A 22887-nucleotide genomic window follows, 5' to 3' on the forward strand; every position below is an offset into this window, starting at 1 on the left:
TGAAAGACAACTTCCAGGTGAAGCAACTTTAAAGTAGTAGTTATCTAGTTTAGGAGGAATAATGAGGCCACTTGGGGCCCTTTTAAACGGGCCGATGATCGGGAATGAACAATGCTCATTCCTGATCACTGCCCTGTGTAAACATGCCGCCGATCACCCAACAAATGAGGAAACGCTTGTTTTTCTGATGATCATATCTTTTATGGGCCACTAGAATAATAGTTCGTCAGCAGCACACTGCTCGGTGTAACCAGGGATACACTGCCGATACATGGAGATGTATGCGGATGAACGATCATGTTAACGATCATTTGTCCCCATACTGACAATGACTGCTGCATGTATAAGGCACTGAAAGGCTTATTCCGGTTGTTACAAGTTTTCCCCTATAAAAACTGGCAGGGGCCCTACCGCTGGGACCCACACCGGTCATAAGAATGGGGACCCAGCACCCCTTGGGTACCGACAAAATGAACGAATTGGCAGGTCGAGTATGTGAAATGCACCCCCATTTATCTCTATAGGACTATGGGAAATAGATGAGTGGCAGTGCATTTTAGGTGGCTAAATTTTCTCGTGATCGGTGGGGGTTCAAGCAGTTGGACCCCCAGTGATTTAATAGTTAACCTCTATCCTCCAGATAGGGATAAGCTTGTAACAAATGTAATACCCATTTAATGGGCGCTGGTCGACATGCTATACCATCACTAGGAGCTCGTTAATGGGCTATTCATGTAAAAAGACCCTTATAGTGATCACTTACCTGCATGCCAATGATGGCATAGATGAAAAATAGCATTGCAATAAGGAGGCAGACGTATGGCAGGGCCTATAGACAGACAGAAAAATGTATATAGTTATGTATGTGAAACATTTGTATCATACATAATAAGTGAAAGGATATATCAAGAATAGGGAATGAATATTAGACTGTTGGGGGTCCGACTGCTGGGACCCCAATGGATCACAAGAACAGGGGCCCCTAGAGTGAAGCTATAGGTCGAGCTTGTGCACTGCCGAACCATTCATCTCTATGGGACTGCCGGAAATAATCAAGCTTTTCTACTCCAGCTATTTCCAGCAGTCCCATAGAGACGAATGGAGCGGCAGTGCAGACAGATGGAGCGATAAACATAGACATGTCCTATTTTTGACTGTTTTCATGGCCAGACGGACCCCTGTTCTTAATAGCCGCTTAGATAGGAGTGCATCGGTGTAACGGGTACACTATGTAAAAAAAAAAGGGTTAAAATAAAAAATATATTACTCAGCTGATCCACTTCAATACGAGGTAACACTTGCACCACACTGGAGGCAGTGAGACCTGTGCTCCCAGCGGGATGAAGTCACATGATCACACTGGGAGCGTCAGGTCCTGCTGCCTCCATTGAGGCACAATTGTTCCCGTGCGTGCAAGTGGATGAGTTTTTTTTTTTGGGTCCAGCAGAATTCAATACTTATTATGGGGGGCACCAAGGGAGGCATTATAGATACTTGGGGGCACTATGGGGGCATTATGTACACTGAGGGTACCGCATGGGTTGTGATGTTTAAAAAAAAGCCCATGAAATTAACGGCTGTTAAAAACAGATGCAAAACGGACAGCCAGACAGAAAATGGATAAATGTTTTTAACAGCAGTGTGAATGTACCCCCATAGAACATTTTTAAAGTAACCATTGCTGGATGATCAAACCTTAAATGACTGCACAAAGGTCCAGAGAAGGATGCGGATGGTGTAACCTTGTCGCAACAGCTTAATCAGCCGAGCTGCTCGAAAGAGTCGCAGGAAACTCAGATTGATAAAATTTTCCTGTAATAGATAAAAGGATTTAGTAAATTATTATTTTATTTTTTTCGGACGATTCCTATTAACGTTCTTTTTGTCATATTTTCCAACGTGCTCCACCCAGCAAAATAAGCCAAGCCCAATTCACTTCATTCCAGTATCAAGCACAAAACTTGCAGCTCGCTGACACTTCAAAACCCAGGAGGGAAAACTGAGATACAATCACATGCAATCTGTCGCCCTGCAATGGTATTAGTTGTCGCCTCAGACACCCACGTGTAGCTCGGCTAATATAAAATGCTTCCAGAAGCAGGTTATTGTGGTCAGTTATTAAAGGAGAAGGTTGATAATGAAGGACCTAGACAGGGATGAGTATAGAAGAGAGCTGGCCAAGGAGCAAAATGGGTCTTCATCCTGTTGATGGTGTGATACCCAAACTATGTGTTCAAGGTGTTGCCACGTGCAAAGTACACTTCCTATGGGGAAGGGAGATTAGTCCCATCTGAACTAGGCCTCATTGCACTCTCCGACATGTATCATAATTTCACACATTCTTGTTGATAAATCAGAGGCAATTACGCCTCAAGAATGCCATAAACTCCTAAGGATGCCTATTTCTTGGTGGGACTTACATAAGCCTGTCCATTTTTGGTCAAGGACAGGCCAAATTTTCCAGGATTATCTCTGAAAATTAGGGACAGTTACCTGCAGATTCAGAACTTTTGGCAACTATGCATAGATACCCAAAATTAGGATTTGGGGAAATCAATTGTTACAAGTGTTTTCTTTTTATTAGAGGAGTTGTGGCACAGTGGGTTCACATCCGCTGATCCGTGACAGTACTCTGAGGCCGTGGACCTCGCTGGTCATTCCAAGACCGTTGTTCATGATCTCTTACAGGAATTAAACAAGACGTATTGATGCAGTTCATGCAAAATGTTGCTGCTCGCTTGGATACTGTCTCTCCTCCGGGCACTGCAGGGTTGCCAGTCGCTCCTCTACCTGCTACGATGTCACCGGTGATTCCGGAACAGAAGGCCGCCGGAGTACAACTCTCGCTGCCAACCCGCTATGGTGGTAATCCAAAGACGTGTCAGGGATTCCTTAATCAGTGCCTGATCCACTTCGACTTACATGGGCAGAGGTTCCCTACGGAGTGGTCCAAGGTTGCCTTCATCATATCCCTGCTGTCTGATGAGGTCCTTGCCTGAGCAAACCCTATTTGGGAACGTGGAGGTGCAGAGACGACTAATCTGCAGTCCTTCCTGACTACCTTTCGGATGGTCTTTGAGGAGCCGGGTTGCACGTCCTCTGCTGCCTCAGCCCTGCTGCATCTACGTCAAGGTTTCGCGTCTGTGGATCAGTATGCCATCCAGTTCCGCAGCCTGGCAGCCAAACTGGCGTGGAATTATGAGGCTCAACGCCGGTGTTCTGGGAGGGTCTTTCTGACCGAATTAAGAATGAATTGGCTGGGCGCGACCGCCCGTCGTCTCTGAATGACCTGATTAGATTGGCTACACTGATGTGCATTTCAGAGACCTCGTCTGGTTCCTTCGTTTCAGAGGCCGATCCTTCCACTAGTAGTCATTCCTCCTGAAGAGCTCATGCAGATTGAGCGCCTTCGGCTGGCTGACCAGGAACATCTACGTCGCAAGGCGGAGAACTTATGTCTGTATTGTGCATGCAAGACCCACTTTGTGCGTAACTGTCCCCAGAGGCCGGGAAACGCAATTTTCTAGGATCAGTTGGAGAGGTGGTCCTAGACCAGGAGAAGTCCTCTCCGAAACTTTCTGTTCCAGTGACTCTCTCCCACAAGGGAGTTTCACTATCTGTGCCGGCATTTTTGGACTCTGGGTCAGCAGGTAACTTTATTCTGCAAGCGCTGGTTAATTAGTATTGGCTTCCCACCATCCGTCTGGAGGCCTCTGTCAGTGGCTTCCATTAATGGACTACCACTACCTGAACCAGCACTTACAGTTACTGTGCCTCTTAAATTACAAGTGTGGGTACTTCACTCTAAGTAAATCTCCTTCAACATGCCGTCAGACTCCATGAATCTGATTATTCTTGGGTTACCCTGGCTGCGCCTTCATTCGCCAACTGTGGACTGGCACTCCGGAGAGATCCTGTGATGGGAATCATCTTGTCGCTCCACCTGCTTAGCGGAGGTCCGGCCTGCTTCCTCACCTACGATACCTGTAGATCTGCCCGGAATACCGCAGCAATATGCCAATTTCGCAGACGTCTTTAGTAAAAAAAGACGCAGAGACTCTCCACATCGTCCATATGACTGTCCAATCGATCTTCTGCCTGGTGCTATTCCTCCTCGTGGTCGAGTCTACCCCCTCTCTCTTCCAGAGACACAGGTGATGTCAGACTACATCAAGCAGAATCTTGAGACAGGGTTTATCTGGTAGTCCACTTCGCCAGCCGGGGCCGGGTTCTTCTTCGTGCAGAAGAAAGATCGTTCCTTACGGCCTTGTATCGATTATCAAGGTCTGAATAAGAATACGGTTAAAAATCTATATCCTCTTCTGCTGATCTTCGAGCTATTTGACAAGATCCGGGGAGCAAAAGTCTTCTCCAAGCTTGACCTGCGTGGTGCATATAATCTTATCCGCATTCGAAAAGGTGATGAGTGGAAGACCGCTTTCAACACTCGTGATGGACACTACAAGTATCTTGTCATGCCCTTCGGTCTATGCATAGCTCCTGCGATATTCCAAGAGCTAGTAAATGATGTCTTCCGGGATCTGCTCTATACTTGCGTGATCGTGTATCTGGATGATATACAGGTTTTCTCTCCAGATTTAAACACTCACAGGAGGCATGTATGGCTAGTCTTACAGCATCTGAGGGAAAATAGGCTCTATGCCAAACTCGAGAAATGTACCTTCGAAAGATGCTGGATTACAGATGGATCCTAAAAATCAGAATGGGGTAAAGAACTGGCCTCGCCCACAGGGTCTTCGTGCTATACAGCGCTTCCTGGGATTCGCCAACTTCTATCGGCAGTTTATTCCGAACTTTTCATCCCTAACGTCTCCGATCTCTGCTCTTACTAAGAAAGGGGTGAATGCCAAAGACTGGCCTCCTGAGGCAGAGGCCGATTTCGTCCAGTTAAAGAGCTCCTTTGCATCTGCACCTATTCTGCGACATCCCGATGCCTCCCGCCGATTATTTTTAGAAGTGGACGCCTCCTCCATAGGAGCCGGTGCGGTTTTACTACAAAAGAATTCCAAGGGCAAGATGTTCACTTGTGGATTCTTCTCCAAGCTCTTCTCTCCCGCTGAAAATAATAACTGTATAGGCGACAGGGAGCTTCTGGCCATCAAACTTGCCTTGGAGGAGTGGCGTTATCTATTGGAGGGAGCCCAGCATCCAGTAATAATTTTCACTGACCATAAGAATCTTACGTACCTACAGACAGCTCAGCGTGTGAACCCTCGCCAAGCCAGGTGGGCACTCTTCTTCTCTCGTTTTGATTTTGAGTTACACTTCCACCCGGCTGAGAAGAACATCAAGGCGGATGCTCTGTCCCAATCTTTTGACTTTTCGGACCAGCAGGAGGAGCCTCAATACATGATAGATCCTGCTTGCTTAATCACGGTGGCTCTTGTCCTGGTAAGAGACATTCCTCCCAGGAGAACATTTGTACCATCTGCCAAAAGGAAATGTATCCTGTCGTGGGGGCACAACTCTAAACTGTCCGGTCATCCTGGGATCCGCAAGACCACAGAACTAGTGTCTCGCCACTACTGGTGGCCCACATTGTCCAAAGACGTGCATGACTATGTTTCCGCTTGCACCATCTGTGCTCAAAATAAAATCTCCAGGAGCAAACCACCAGGCCTGTTGCTACCCCTACCTGTTCCTGATGTTCCATGGCAACACATTGCCATGGACTGTATTGCTGATCTGCCTTCTTCGGCTGATTGTACCATGATTTGAGTGGTTGTGGACTGCTTCTCCAAGATGGCGCACTTCATTCCATTGACTGGATTGCCCTTGGCTGTGGAACTTGCTAAGCTGTTCGTAAAACATATATTTTGTCTACATGGTTAACTGGGCATACTGTTTCTGATCGGGGAGTCCAGTTTACTTCGAAGCTCTGGTGAGCCCTCTCTCGTCTACTAGAAATTTACCTAGACTTCTCTTCCGGTTACCACTTCCAAACCAACGGGCAAGTAGAGCGGGTCAATCAAATTTTGGAGAACTATCTTCGACACTTTGTCTCTGCGCAACACGACGACTGGGTATCTCTGCTACCTTGGGCAGAGTTCTATAATAACTACACCAGTGAATCTACTGGATCCTCCCATTCTTTGTCATCTATGGTCAACATCCTCATACTCCTCTTCCTGTTACTGCATCTTCCAGGGTACCAGCTGCAGATTCTTTCTTCAGAGATTGTTTGAAGATTTGGAGTGACACCAAGGTCTGCATCGACAAAGCAGTGTCCCGTATGAAGACAAATGCAGACAAGAAAAGAAGGAAACCACCTCAGTTTTCGTCTAGGAAGAAGGTATGGCTTTCCTCCAAGAACATCTGGCTAAGAGTTCCCAGTTTTAAGTTTGCTCCAAGATTCCTTGGACCCTTTGAAGTGTTGAGGAGGATCAACGAGGTGACATACAAGTTACGTCTGCCTCCCTCTCTGCGCATTCCCAATGCCTTCCATGTTTCCTTATTGAAACCAGTAGTCCTTAACAACTTTTCTACAACTCATTCTACTCCCACTCCAGCATCTGAGAATGCTGACGAGGTCTTTGAAGTCAAGGACATTCTAGACATCAAGAAGCGGGGTAAGAAGACCTATTATCTGGTGGACTGGAAAGGTTTTGGTCCTAAGGAAAGATCCTGGGAACCTCAGGAGAACATTCATGAACATTCAGATCTAATTAAAAGCTTTCTGTCTCTGCGCCGACTCAAGAAGAGGGGGCGTAAGGGGGGGTACTGTAACAGCGACCTCTGTGTGGCGCTGTTCCCCCACTCATCACCGTGGTCCCGGGCGCCGTGCTCATCTGTGATCTCTACTTTCAGCCTCTGTTGCAGCTCTGGACTTTGCCTGTGCGGTTGGTATTAGCTATGTGGATTCCGCTCCACAACTTCCATTTAACCTGGACACTGCTTGTACTCGGCTGCTGATGTGGCAGTACGCATCACTCCCTGGGCGGGGCTGAGTCATGTCATGTGATCTCGTTAACCTACCCTGCCTCTCCTGCAGGTATTTAAGTGGCTCAGCCCTTTACCCAGACGCCTCAGAATTAAAGTCCAAATCTTGTGCTAAAGAGCTTACTTACCACTCGTGTTTCTGACTTCATACTTCGTTCCTGGACTGTGTTTATCATCTGATCCCTGCCTGCTTGCATCGCCTCTCCCGTTGCCGACCCAGATTGTCTGACCTTGTTCCTGTGCCACCTGCCCTGACCTATTTCTTGTTCTGACTACATCTTTGCCTCTTCCTCCAGTTCTTGTCTTGTTGCTCATGGTAACGACCCTGTCTGACCACGTCTGTACTGTCTGTACCTTCGCAGGTACCTCCTGGTCTGCCTGGACCAGCTGCCACTGACTGGTTTACGCTCTGGAGTCGCCCTTGGCAATTATCGACGGTCAAGCCTATCCTCACCATCTGAGGCTCTAGTGAAATCCGAGTAGTTGCTTAGTTACTCCCCTCCAGAGTATTGCTAATCAGTGGCACAGTGGGTTCACATCCGCTGATCCGTGACAGTATGCAATATTTAACATGAATCCTATAGGCGATATATATGCCATGGTATGCCTATTTGGTGGCTTATCCCTTGAAAGCCTCCTGAAGAATACATTACATCCAACAGAGAGCTTCAATGTAGTACAAAGCCCAATTTTTAGTAGATGGTTACAGGTCTCTTCCATCAGTCCACAAGTCTATTTTGGTCCATACAGCAAATCTTATGGCATAGGCAGGGGATTGAAAGATATGGCTATGGAGTGAGGGCACGCTCACCCTATAACCCACTAGTTGGCAAGTCTTGTTTGCTTGTTATTATTCCATGCTTTTATCAATCACATTCCCCCCACACCCCACCACCACTCAATGCGCCTTTCAGCCCCCGAGCCTAAGCATGCTTCTCATACAAATCCCCTTCCCGCGAGGTAACATAAGCTGCATATTAAAAGCAGAAGCAGAGCGGACCCGCAGGCTGCAATCTGACAGAAAGGCAGAAAGGAAAAGTGATTGGGATGGGTGCATAGATATGATAAAATTGAGGACAATGGTAAGTAAAGAAAAGGTGAAAAGGAAATGAATATGCAGCAGATTTCATTGTCTTTAGAATGGGCCCAATGAATAATGTTTCCCTCCTACATCTATTGGAAACAATGACTGAACTGATACTTAAATGTCTAGTCAAAGGAGACCAAGTGTTTTTGCAATTCTACCAAAGGGTCTACAGGACCAAATAGGGCTAAAAGTCCAAAATTTGGATTAGTGTTCTACAGGCAGCTGTGCAAAACCGCAAATCCCACATGCCCGTAGCAGTCAGGACAGGCTGGGAGGTGTAGCATTGCAACAGATGGACAGCCACAAGTTGGAGACCACTGCTATACATCATAAAATAAAATAAAAATGGTCAGTTTTTTCCCTATAGGTATGTTTCTCTAAAGTGGAGCTTTACATTAAATACAGCCGAAGCTGTTTAGTTTTCACAACTCCTCCAAATGTCCTTATTGCCACTGTATTTCTATTGGGTGATAACCATAAGACCCCACCATTGGTCAATGATCTACAGCAGGTTCATTGGTCTATCTGAAACAGTGAGAATGTTGACCTCTATCCTTGATTGTGTTTGGGTTGAATAGGAAAAAACATGGCTGCTATCTAATAAAAGTACTGCCATATCTCTCTCATTTAGCATTGGCTTTGCAGTCAGTACATTGCAGTGGGTATCTCACTGGTGGACGGTTTCAAGGTAGAAGCAGATACATTTTTTTGATGCTGGATATATTAACATGAATTGAAAAACAGCAAAAATGGTAAGAAGGATATTTTACAATGAGGTTAGATTTTACTTTTTGCTGTCTATTTAAATTTAATAAGTCAAAGGAGGAGCTTGATGTTTTCTAGTCGTCTGCTCTGTCTTGATGGCCTTATAGGTAAAACTTTGCAATGTAACTCCTGCCTATTGACATTTTGGGGTTAAGATGTGGCGTGCTGGCATGAGGCACATACAGAAGATAATAAAGTTGCATCAAAGTCAGGAAAAGATTCAACTTACAGAATCTGATTACTACCGTGTATCGTTTTCTCGAACAATATGCTAAAATGTTGTCCTGTTGGACCACCATCTTGCATGCATTCAAGGCCAAAATGGATTTTCAAGGGGGTTACTATCATAAGTACATACATTTTTAAATATCTTTGGTCTTTTCCCTTTTCTGCTCCAGTACCCTAGGGGCTTAATCATGACTGATTTATGGTCCTTCAAGATGGTGGCTTTAAGGTGACTATTTTGTTGGCTTCCACCAATAAGATGTCAATGTGGATTAACAGGCCGTGCTTCCTTTCAGTTCCCTCAATGCTGTGTCACATGATCCATCCCACGTACAAGTTACATTCACTTGAATTGCACCATGCGATGTCTGAGGTCACATGCAGAGGGACAGAGGTCACTGTTATTAGGACACTGTAGTGTAACAATCCTAGATTAATAGATGGCACCTTCCTCTTACTGTATAGTCTGTCCCCATTTACCTCCCCATTGTGAACCCATTCTTGGTTGCCTGGATTCTTCAGACAGTGACCGCTGTCCCTATTCCTCCTTGGGAATTACATTCAGGCTTCAGTAGGGCTTCAAGAGAAGGCAAGTGTTGAGCAACTCAAAAGTGAAAATAATATAGTCACCTAACTATGTCTTTCTAGCAGCAAAAATACTGGAATACTTGGAGTACAATGGTCTAGTAGTGATCTTGGAAGAAGAGCTACATCTAGTTAATTGTAGTTAATAAAGTTAAAAGGGCTTTTCTGATGAACATGGCCAGTTTCCATGGGCACTATAAGACCACATGCACATCATTGATGGGATCCCCCTGGCCTTCTAGGAGACAAAATAAAGAGCTACGAAGTTACAGCTGCCCCTACTATGGTGGATTCAGCTCCACAATGTATTACTTGGTCAGCTATTTATCTCAATGGCCAAAATGTAATACTACACATACCTGTATGGCTGGATTGGCCTTCTCACAGTTGATTGCTGAGGGAACCAAAGCCATACCTGCGGTAATTAGGTTCCACAGGATAGGTCATCAATATCACATCAGTGGGGTTTCGGTGAGCTAGGCTTCCTCCCCGACACACAGTGCCATACATCGTATAGCGACTATACTTGGAATTGCAGCTCAGCCCCTTTGGCTTATCTGCAATTTGGCCATGTGACCGATGTACGATGACGTCACATGGCCTAGGAAGATGCCATGGTGCTCACAGAGCGACCAGCCTCTTCTAGCAGCTGATCGTGGGGATCCTGGGTGTCAGACCCCTGCTGATCTGATAATGATGACCTATCCTGAGCATAGGGAATCAATATTAATTCCTGGATAACCCCTTTAAGCCATATTCTTATCAGTAAGATAAGAATGGAGCTATAATGAGTATTTATGAGCTCTCAGGAGATCAGAGATAAGCTTCACATGAGCCTTGATGGGACACAGTGTAAACACAGAGCCTGCTAATAGAGAATCTCCACTCTGTACAGAGAAAGGGGCTGGATTTATTTTAATTTTTATAAAGACCAACTTAAAGAGTAACTAAACCTTTGTGTAAAATTTTATTAAGATATCCCTAATGCCCTAATTAAACTTTTTCTAATATACTTTATTAATTAATTTTGTATTTTATACTTTTACCTCCCTAAAGAGCACTGCATGTCAGCTCTTAGCTTAGCAGAGCAGGCAGAAGCAGGAGCCCGCTCTGCTCAGCTAATCCTGGCATAGTACAGGCGTACAGGGTACACATGTGCTATGCCAGGAGTAAATATGCGCTCCTGCCCATACTCCCTGCATATGCGGCCCCATTCATAAATTTCACAGTCAGCAGTGTACAGAGAACTGAGTTTTAAGACCACAGGGAATGGTGCGCTTTAGGGAGGTAAAAGTGTAATAAAAATACAAAAAGAATTAATAAAGTATATTAGAAAAAGTTTTATTAGGGCACTAGGGACATTCTTTTAAAATTTTACACAAAGGTTTGGATACTCTTTAATTTTAATTTTAATAAAGACCAATTAAAAAAATGATTTTTAGCTCACAAGAAGTACAATGCAAACATAAAGGTGTCCATAGTCATTAATATTCTTTTACCATTCTTCCATTAAAATTAATACAGGGCTTTTACCATTTTACCTCTGCTCTGTCTTCCTATGAACTCTTTGTTCACTGCACACATACAGTTAACCAGAAGAAACCTAATATAAGTCCCTCACCTTACATAGGATAAGTCCAAGTGCCATCCACTGCTAAATCTTTAGGAGGTGACCAAATATTCAAAAGCACGTATACAATTCAGCTTATGGAAAATTTTTGCCATAGACGTGTGAGTTCTTGTGAGGACACCACCCTACATGTTGTGCTTTTAGAAACCTCATTGTCTTTTATATTTTTGCTGCTGAAAGATTTGTAGGTCAAAAGAAAGCTAGTGATTTGTCTCTGCCCCCCGGAAAGAGGTACTAAAGGTACTAATAACTCATCTTCTGAACCAAATCTAGCCTAAAAACTGAATTGCTCAGCACTTCAACCACCTTCTCTGATAAATCGGTAGCTTGATGCCCCGTTCAAAAGCACAAGCAAAGAAATAATAGAAAGGGCAAAAGTTGCAAATAAATCGAAAATAAGATTGGAAAAATTCTAAACGGAACCAACCGTGTTCTAGGTATGATGTTGTCATGGGTGATTTTGGTGGCACACAGTACACGGGTGTTGCAGGTAATACAACATACAAAGACAGAGGGTGGTTTTTTATTTTTTGGGGGGAGGGAGGGAAGGGAACGGGGTTGAGTTTTTCCGCAGTGTATGTTGATTGCGTAGCATGAGTCGGCAGGTCATGAAACAAACACAAAAAGGAAAATAAATAAAGAACACGAACACAGAGAGATGTACACACACAAAAAGATGAATCAAATTAAACAGAGCATAAGACAAATAAATTTAGAATTTTATACTGATTTGATTTTTTTAGCACTGCAAGTGAAAAATATTGCTTTAATTTCCAAAACCATATTTTGAAATCAGTTTACAGCGAGTATAATAAATCACAAGTTACTATGGTAATTAGACATTGCTGCAGAAGAATGTGCATTTCATAGTTCAAGGGGCTCCTGACAAATTGCAGGAAAATCTACAATTTTCCTTAATATCTAAATTATACATATGCCTAATCTGATTAGGACATCATATTTAAAGGGTCACTGGGTTTTGGTAAAACTTTTGATATGCTTGCTCATTGGGTGTCTGAGACCCCACTGATCACTAGAACGAGGAGAGAGAAGCACTCGCATATCACGCTCTCTCTCCTCGCTGCAGAGGACGGAATCGAGGTGGGCCCAAGCCTGTTGATAGGTGCTTGCTTGTGTCTCCTCATTCAAGAGAGCAACCGGCGCATATAACGTTCTCTCTCCTTGCTGCAAAAGGGGGTCTATGACATATCAAAAGTTATCTCAAAACTCAGTGACACATTCAAGTGTAAGTCTAGTCAGTGTAACTCTAGTACGCTTCCCATACTTAAGTCTCATGTCAAAATAAATAGCTTTTTCTGAATGTTTTAGCTGAGACAAATGCAACACGGATACTGGCCGTGAGCGTCCCGCATTTTCCCGTTCCGCACGTTCCGCCCTATGTTAAAAATGCCTATGCTTGTCTGCGAAACAGACAAGAATAGGACATGGTTTATCTTGTTTGCGGGATGGCGGAATGGACATACCAATGCGGACACTGTCCGCATTTTTGGCGGTCTCGTTGAAATGAATGAGTCTGCATCCAATCCACAAAAAAATGTGGATTGTATGCAGACCAAAAATATGTCTGTCACCGGGAAATTCACTGATAACCCAGGTACATTGCCTTGTAGGGCTAGCTCAGCTGCTTTTAATGGTACTTTTCACTTAGCGATCCGTTGCTTCCTTCTGGAGAGAAATCCATATGCAAATGAGCAGTTAAGAGCACCAAAGGCAGGCCAAAAGCACACTGTGCACCTTTGATTTTCATGCTTGCTCTGCCAGGTTCTTGCATAGTCCTCTCACCTGGCCCTGTCAATCAAGAAGGATCTGGCAGATAAAGCAAGGAGAAAAGGTGCACAGAGTGACTTGGACCTGCCCTTGGTGCACTTGTCTTTCCATTTGCATATGGATAAAAGTACTTTTACCCCAGAATGAAGCAACAGATCAATAAAAGGGTTTTCTAAGATTTTAACAATGATGACCTATCCTCAAGATAGGTCATCAATATCAGATCGGCGGGGGTGCCGAGTGTGGGATCAGCTGGTTGAAGATAGCTCTGTGCTAGCGCTGCCTTCTCTACATTGTTTACCTGCTTGCTGTCGACATCGCAGCGGTAAGCAGGTGTCATTACAAGAAGCCTTCCCATTCACTTCTATGGGACGGCTCTGTAGTATACACTTGAAAAGGAACGTGACGTCCTATAGAAGAGAATGGGATGGCTTGTAATGACACCTGCAATGTCGACGGTGAGCAGGTAAACAATGAAAAGAAGGCAGCGCTTGGATAGGTCATTAATATTGAAATCCTGGAAAACCCCTTTAAGTGCAAGTTATCACTGCATTCAGCTGGGCTAGCTCTATAAGACATTACAGTTCCTAGTAAGAGACTCTAATAAGCAGAAAATTGACAATTTCCAATAGTTTTGGTGGTCAGCAATTCCCTTTGTAAATTAGATTGGTTTAGAATTCCCTTATCGCAGTATAGCCAATCGCACTTTTTTCTTCTATGGCCAATTAAGCATTATTTATCTTTCCGATTGGTAAGCTGCGGATTGAGAAGAATGTGAAATAAAATGAAAGGGATTTTGCATGTGTCCACATTAGAAAGTGATGTCACGCCACGCTGTCTTTTTTTTCCGGATTTTTTCTGCCTGTGGCATTATTCATTCATTTAGGAGGAAGACAGTCTGGAGTGAATACAGTTTCCTGGAATACATGACGTTTTTGATGGAGATGCAAGACACAGCCCTTAATATTTGCATTGCATTATACAATGCAATTTAGAAGGCAATTAGTATTCGTGAAGGGGAATAACAGCAATGTTAGCAAAAAATTTCAGTTGCCTCAAGCAATCGAGCCTGCATAACTGCACAAACACTATGTATTTTTTAATAACCCAGTGCTATAGTCAGAACTTCTCATGGGTCTCTTTTTTAAAGATAAATGAGTTGTATTTTGATCACACATGTGCTTTCATAAAAAGTTAATTTACCAAAATCGCAAGTGCTGCTCACAAAAAGAAGTCTGTGGGAAAAAATGCTTTGTAAATATCAGTAGGATTCGGTCAGTTTTCCATTGCATTCCTGCATCTGGTAATTGTCTTCAATGAAAAACAGGCACAGATGTTGAGATGTGTATGGGGTGGTCGGAAGGGATAGAGTAGCTGTCAACCAAATGTTGGGCCAACAGCTATTGAAGGTTTACGGGCGCCTCTTGCCTAAGGGCTCATGCATATGGCTGTTGCCCGGCCGTGCCCATATTGTGGCCCGCAAACAATGGGTCCGCAACACACAGGCCATGTGCACACACCGTATTACGGATGCAGACCCATTCACTTAAATGAGTCTGCAATCCGGGAGATACAGTGCGGTGCGGAACAGAGGCACGGTTTGGAAGCCCATGGAGGCACTATGGAGTGCATGGACTACTGGACCATCAGATGCAGATCGCGTCCACACAGTTAGTGCCAGTGTCGGCACTAACACTGCCATAATGTTATGGCAGCCCTAACACTGCCTTAATGGTGGGATCAGCAGATGTTGGGGGAAAAATAAGAGTCAGGTAAGTTGGGATAAGTCCCTGCCAGAGATGTTTGCGGCAGATTGGGTCTAGCAGAGGAAATTTGAGGCCAAACGTACCGCTCTAATAAGTAGGGAATATATGGAATAACCCTCAAGAAATTATAAAACTCTGCAGAAAAAAATTATAAGAGAGATTGTCCTCTGCTAAACCTCATGGGACATGTTATGGCTGAGCCTTTATATTAAAAGGGTTCTCCAGCCCTACAGATCATTGCGGGGCTGTTTCTCATCACCCCCTCAGCTGATTGAAAGCACCATGTGCCCTTCACTGTTCACCAGTCACAGCACCATATTTTAAAGGGGTTCTCCATTATCCTTATCAATATCAGATTAGCGGGGGCCCCGCCGATCAGCTGTTTAAAGAGAATGCAGCGCTCGTATGAACACAATATGTTTTTTGGAACAGTGGCGAGCAGGTGCAATTGCAGATCCACGGTCCAATTCACTGCAATATAGCAAAAGTAGAGAACCCCTTTAAGTATTGGTTGTGCCTGATGTGCTGCTCGGAGCTGTAATACCTGAAACGCACCTTTAATAGCTGTCAGCCAACAGGTATTCCTCCCACCTCCCCCATACACATGCACCCTCAGCCGCGGCCAGAGATCTCTAGCAAAGGACAAAAGGATCGGTCGTTAAAATTTAACAGGCCTGATCCTTCTTTTCCCAACATCATCTCTCGGGGATAGTCAGGACGCCATCATACACACAAAAGAGTTGGTGGATTCCAGTGGGTTTGGCCAACTTCTCTTTTATGTGTCTGAGGCCATAAACTACAAACTGTGAGCTTTTGGGAATAAAATATTGTCCTCCTTCACCCATCAACATCATTTCTTAAATGTACCCATAAAATGACCTTCTTCATTCTGCATAAGTGATGGACTTTGCTGAAAACCATAAATCATACAGATTTTACAGTAAGTAATTCAAAGGATCTTTTACATGGGAATACTTTTGATGAACAGGACGGGTCTTGAGTCCTGTGTCTGTATCTCTTTGATGTTTAATATAGTTCACTTACCGCTATCTCTGTTACTAAAATATCAGTAATACTTCCTAAGACTGTGACAAAGTCAAAGACATTCCAAGCGTCCCGTAAATAGTTCTGCATGAAAAATAGGAGATCATTTTAGAACATAAGAAATAATACACCACAGGCAAGTAGTAGTCAGAAATAAAATTTATAGCAAACAGCTGGTTTTATTTCAGGAGTATTAAAAAAAAAATGAAAGAGGCAACTGTTTTGGGCAATAGTTGTGGAATCATTGTGTCAACTAACCAGTTTGCGCTACCGTGCCAGTCCCCTGGCTTTCACCCTTTAAACCAGACTACTACCACTTGGAATAGTCCCATTGTAGCTGACAGCTGACACATGGGGGTCAGAGACACCAATGCAAAGCGCCAAAGGATCAGGCAATACTCGTAGTCAGGAAACAGGCTGAGGTCAGGGTGGGCAGAGTTTGTGCGAATCCGTGAAACAGTCCAAAGGTCAGGGCAGGATCAGCATGATGAACAGACACAGGCCAGGTCGGATGGCAGAGTGTCATGATACAGGAAACAAGCAGAAGTCGGTACTCAGGCACACAAGCAGGTAATAGCTCTTTACAGACTCTAGCAAGCTGTAAGTGACCGGGTAGGATTAGAAAGATCAACTGCCACTGTAACAGCAACATTGATGGATGCTAAGGACAAGGATTGTATTTAGTGAACTACCTGTTCTGCATTGCTCTGCCATCAATTCATTCAGAAATAGAATTTCAATGTAATAACATTCAACTCATAATTTTCATATTCAAGAGGTAAATGGTAAATTTGTAAGGCTTAGTACTAAACGGTTGTGCAGTTGTCATACAGAGTGGTAGCTGTTGTGCATACATTCTGCTGTATATATCAAGCTTCAAAGGCTCCTGCCACATAACAGAAGTCAACATCTAGTTCTTTCTTAATGTGCAAGTCAAAAAAGAGCCTATGAGGATTGCCCGGTGTAACATCATCGGGAGTGTGGGGACAAACTATTAGTAATGCAAATGTTTGTCTCAAGTTTTCATTTGTCAGTAGCAAATCCCTGTTCACTTGGGGAAATACGCTGCCGACAAATGAACATATTCGTGCTCCACAAAGGATATGATCGCCGCATTGGCAGCATATTTACATGGCACTGATCGGCAACAAGCCATGTTCTTTTCTGATTATCTGGTTTCAAAAGGCCCCTAAACAGCGTTGGATTGAAGTTCCTTGGGCCCACCAGAGGAGGGCCCACCTTCTGGTATATAGGACCTTAAGGGCTCTGATTTATTACTGTCCATTACTGTCAGAGCTTGGGCCCACCGGAGGATGCTCTGGTACTCTGATGGGCCAGTCCGACCCTGCTCCTAAATGAAATTATAACTTTCAGACTTGGTGAGTCAACAAACAACCTAGAGCAATAAAAAGAGGAAAGAAATCCTATGAAATCGTTGATTTTTCAGATCTCAGCTACCAAATCATATACTGTCAGAGTACAGTGTGCTTGGTTCTGTCCACAGAGAAGATATGCTGCAGACATGATGAACATATGTAACATTTTTGGAGTTCTTCTGCAGATTTTATTGCCTCATACTTCAACATCTGCACAACATAGAACGTCAGCTTGTTTTGAACTACAAGTACAAAGTCCTCATTGTACACACAGGACATATCGTCCATCAGATCTTAAAGGTTATGAGCCCATTATCCCATAAGAACCAGACCCTTGAGGCAAAAGACTCCAGATGATTTATTTTTCTGCTGTACCCTTGGGGTTCGTTATTATGTCTAGGTCCACCACTGGTTGTCTGGTTTAACCCTGGTCAGGTTCCGCAAGCATGACAAAAATGCCAGTCATGGGCTACAGTCATTTATTGCTGTGGATTATTATCTGATGTCTGGTCAGTTCATTATGTTGGCCACTGTTTGGGTACAGCAACACATTCAAGTTTCCTGATGCAATTTTGAAAGCGAAAATCAGGACTGCATCATAAAATGAGAAAAAATTGGGAATTCACTCCTGGTTTGGGCTTCCAAAGTTGCATCAGGAAACCTGAACACACTAAAACATTTGGAAAATTAAGTTGTTTGAAAAAAATACTGAAATCTAACGTTAAATGTATCTAGAAATAATTTTATTTTCCTGGACAGGTTCTTACCAGAACACCAAACGCGATAATCTTCAAAATACACTCCAGTGAGAACATGGACGTGAAGATGATATTCAGGCATTTCAGCATGTCTTCGTAAGTGTCAGATGCTCCATAGAACTAGAAGAACCAAGGTAACAGGGTATAAAATCATTTCATATTCTTTAGGTAATCCTTGCCTGGGTTGTAAAAGCTTTCTTTTAGATGATGGGCCTTGGTCCAAGTCTGGTTATTAGTTATGTCACATGCTAATCCATAACTATGAGGAGGTCTTACCTTCATCATGAGGACGATGGTGTTCAAAGCAATCATTACCATGATGAAATACTCAAATGGAGGAGAAACCACAAATCGCCACATCTTGTACTGAAATGACTGCCGATTTTGTGGCATGTATCGTGTTAGGGGCTTGGCGCTGATTACAAAGTCTATGCAGGCCCTCTGTGAGAATGGGAAAAAACAGACAATTTTGTACAGAAAGGCATGTCTTCCAGGATGATCATTTCTTGAGGTGTACTTAAACTTTCCAAAAACTTTCTACATGTCTAAAGTTTTGACCCATGAGGGACTGGGTGCTAAGATCTCTACTAATTGCAAAAATGAAGAGGCGAAAGTGCTCAGCTGAGAGCTGTACCTCTTTGGCTGTGATCACGATTTGATGTATGGATGCACAGACTTTATATTGAGTCTGTGCACTGATCTGAGAAGAGCCATTTAGGAACAGAGCTCAGATGAGAGCTTCTGCCCCTTCGTTTAAGTAAACGGTAGGGAGTAAAGCACCCAACCCCCCATAGATCAAAACTGGCCACTTTACTGGGACATGTCAAAAGTTTTTGTAAAGTTTTAGGTTTATCATGTTAACATAGTTATGACAACTACACAACAGTAAGCAATTTTCACTTTTCAGGCAATTCATCATTGGTAGCTCCAATCATGAAGCCAACTGCTTCTCTCATGACGGAGGGAGACCAGACAGAAGCCTCTGCTGTCAAGGAGTTTGGCAGGAGATGTTTTTGATGTTGCATAGTTAGTTTTGCAGGAGATGTTTTTGATGTTGCATAGTTGCCTAATCAGTTGCAACTCCTGCTTTCCCACCATTCTTCTGGCAGGAGATATAGCCAGCACCATCATTGGAGGTATTGGTTCCTTCTGTTTTTTCCTGTCCACCTTCACTAACATGGAAGAACATCTCAGGTATGCTAACAGGGCAAATACCCTTTTAGAGCCTATATGACTTAACAATGATAGGTGCGGCAAATATCACAACACATTTGATGACATTTCGTCCAATAAACTAGATTAGCATAGTCCACAGTTTGGTTGCTCCATGTGGTAAGATTTTAATCCAGAGTAGATGCATCAGCCAAACACCTGTCCTGTAACTATAAGTGTATGTTTCTGGTCTGCTCAACTCTCACAAAGTCAGAGATATTTCAAAATGTTGGACCCATTACACAAGGAATTGACCTCTTCTCTTGGAATGTGCAGATCTAAGGCTGCTGGAAAGATGTAACTTGCATGTCTCCGACAAACACAGTAACTGATCGATGTGATGGAATGTAATTGCATGAAAAAAAAAGGATTACATTGGGAGTTCTGGTATTTCTCTTCTCCCATCCCCAAACTGTTCTCACCTCATTCTTCTCCAGGCTGCACTCAGACATGACCTTATCACCTTGCTCTTGAAACGTGATGATAATCAAAGCTACAAAAATGTTTACAAAGAAGAAAGGAAAGACCACAAAATAGACCACATAAAAGATGGACATCTCCATTCGGAATCCGGGTGTTGGACCTTGATCCTCATAGGTGGCATCCACTGAGTGTTTGAGGACACTGAAAAGCAAGAACACCTCTTTACATTTAGACTTGTTTTATTGTTTTTGTTACTTTGCCTCTAGCTATTATCACCCTATATACTTACATATTGACCCACTAATCCTATCCTCACCTGTTTGGAGCTCCTTCACCATACTGGACCTGCCATTCTGTGTTCAATATCCACTCTGCTCTCATCATTCTTTTTATCATAATCCTTATCTTCAACCATTTACCATCTTCCTTTCTCTTCCACTGTTCCATGTGCATTATATTGTGGCTTTACCATTTTTATAACGGTTGCCATACACCTTAGATACCTCAATTCACATAGAAGCTTGGCCCAGAGTACATGTGTTCTCAGTTGGGAGAAGGAATAAACTACTTCCAGTCTCTTCTGGATGCAGCTTATCTCCCATGAGAACAGGAATGAAGAACTAAGATGACATAGGACCCCTCTGGCCATGGACTCTTATGCCATAATAGCTAAAGGGAATGATTTAAAATGGCAGCCAGCAACCTGTCCTAGAATGTCAGAAGGACTGGTTATAACCACTTGCAGAGCTGCTTGGGAGAGAGTGACAGATTGGGGCCTCACTACACTTTAGGCTCTACATATTGGTGAGTTTTCTGTAAGGCTGCTCATCCATGATGGCATATCGTAGGCAGGATCACATCATTCCTATCAATTATAGAGCAGTGCAGTGTGTTAGTGAGGCCTCCTCACTGTCCTTTTGCTGGTTGCTGGTGGTCATTTTCATTAATTCCCGGAGAGCCCCATAAAGCTTGCCATACACTTTACATACAGCTATTTTTTCCTGCGCTCTCCATACACATGGACACTGGACTTGGCTTAGCATGCATGTGCTCTCAAAACAGAGTGGAGAATAAGTTGCTACCAGACACCTCAAGCGGTGCCTTATCTTGCATGACAACAAAGGATCAGGCATGTTAAAATTTAAAATGCATAATTTCTTCCCCCAACACCTGCATTCAGAGGAGAGACGGGGCACTTCCATGCACATTAGATGTTCATTCGGTCCCTCTGAAATCGGCGCGTTTGACCAACGTCATCTAATTTGTAAGGCCACTGGACACAGATTTGGAAAAGTCATAGACATAAGACCAATTTCCAGTCTCTTAGGAATCAAATACTCACTTGGGCCACCCTTCTCCGGTGGAGACAGTAAAAAGAGTCAAAAGAGCCCAGAGTACATTGTCATAGTGGAACTCATATTTCTTCCATTGTCTGGCTTGAGCACGTACGTCGTCATTTTCATAGTTCAAGTATTCTCCCCTAGACAGAGTAAAAGTCATGAGTACGTGGCATCAATTACAGTTTATGAGGTTGTATCCTCAGAGCAGCCATCACATACTTGCAGTCTTTTTGTAGATCCTTTGACTCATCTGTACAGTAGAAGAACTTGCCCTTGAAGAGTTGAACGGCGATGACAGCAAAGATGAACATAAAAAGCATGTACACGATGAGGATGTTCAACACATTCTTCAGGGAGTTAACCACGCAGTCAAACACAGCCTGGCAAAAGCAGAATATCGGTAATGTCAGCATACACCATTAGAAGATAAAACTGTGCATATGTATGGGGTGGTCACAGGAATAGCCGCACCTAATGTGTATTCCAGGGCAATTCCAGTCACAAGGCATGTCATTATATGACACAAATAGTGGAAACACTGCAAAGTCTAAACGATACCACCTGATTGGTTGCAATGGGTTAAAAAATCCACTTTTATATCTGAAAGGATAGAAAAATAGGATATAAAGACAAATCCAACCTTTAACTTGGGAAGCCTCTTGATGGTCTTCAGTGGACGTAGAACACGAAGGACCCGCAGGGATTTGATTGTGTTCAGATCTTTACCTTTGTTCCCTCTACAGAGCACATAGAGAGGAAGAGTCAGCATACAAAAGACAGGTTGGCCCCCAAAACGAGTGACATCCCGAAGGAGCCGCATTGCTTCTCTCATAGAGATCTGCTTTCATTCATGAATGAATTATGCATCAGGATTGTCTTATTTTGCCAACCATCACTACTTATAATACAGAGAACCATGATATAAAGCTAATGGATAGAAGATGTATATTGTCCAACATCATTGGGTCAAGGTTGGCATGATCATGGAGTAACAAATTGAAATCCCATCCATAGACAGAAATGGAAAAGCTACCATCAGAAAGGAAACTGCAATCTCTTATTAGGACCTTCTGGAGATACATGGCCTGGTGATCTACTAACATCAAAAGCAAATGATTCTGCCAAGGCAGTATGGGTCATATCTCCAGTATTATTAATAATCTGGATTGCCAACATCTGCTTTTGGAGGTTTGGTAAAAAAAAATTACCAGTAGGCTCCTCAAACAAACCTATGGTGATTAAAAAGACATAGCTGCTTTCTTCCAAAAGCAGCTCCACGGGTTGTGTGTGGTATTAACAAGGCCAAACTGTGGACCACAACAACCTGTGGACCAGTGTGGAGCTGCTTTTGGAAGAAAGCAATGCTTTTCTAATCCTGCACAACCCCTTTAAAGAGGTTATACTATGATCAATTTAGAAAATAAAAATCAGAGATCATACAGAACATGACAATCTATGTCTAATAAAGTTAGAACCAGCCCTGTACATCACATGGGTCCAGAGATATCCCCATTCCTTGCTCCAATTGTTCTGCTAGATTCTCTTCAGGCTGGCAGCTCAATGGGCATGTCCTTTCTGCTCTAGCTCTTTCCCCACAGCTTCTAACAGTAACTATGGCTGGTGGCAGCTGAAGATTTAAACCGAACGTGTGCGACCACCTCAGTGAGATGGACAAGAAATAAGGAAAAGAACAAACAGCAGATGGCGCTACACAGATTATTGAATAGCAAAATTTTTAATTGCATCCGATTTCAAAAGTATTCAGATCCAGGGGCTGGTTTGAAAAATGAAGAATGTGTTTCATGGCACAACCCCATTTATGAAGAACCGGTCATCTGATGGTCATCTAACACTGACTTACGATAGAGGCCTGGACTGGCAATTGAATGTTAACATTATTGGGGAGGTCTTCATTCTTAAGCATCTTC

At 43.4% G+C, this 22887-nt stretch overlaps 1 protein-coding gene across 1 annotated transcript in view; it reads right to left on the minus strand.

The window, feature by feature from the left end:
- The window catches only part of CACNA1B (calcium voltage-gated channel subunit alpha1 B), a 286673-nt gene that overhangs the window by 31997 nt on the left and 231789 nt on the right, over positions 1-22887 (minus strand). The window contains 10 exon segments of the mRNA XM_044305824.1: positions 764-829; positions 1696-1812; positions 11680-11685; positions 15851-15934; positions 17994-18104; positions 18261-18425; positions 19619-19820; positions 20962-21099; positions 21179-21339; positions 21600-21696. Of these exon segments, the coding sequence (XP_044161759.1) occupies positions 764-829; positions 1696-1812; positions 11680-11685; positions 15851-15934; positions 17994-18104; positions 18261-18425; positions 19619-19820; positions 20962-21099; positions 21179-21339; positions 21600-21696 (1147 nt within the window).

The sequence above is a fragment of the Bufo gargarizans genome, chromosome 9 (assembly GCF_014858855.1).
Source record: "Bufo gargarizans isolate SCDJY-AF-19 chromosome 9, ASM1485885v1, whole genome shotgun sequence".
Lineage (NCBI taxonomy): Eukaryota > Metazoa > Chordata > Amphibia > Anura > Bufonidae > Bufo > Bufo gargarizans.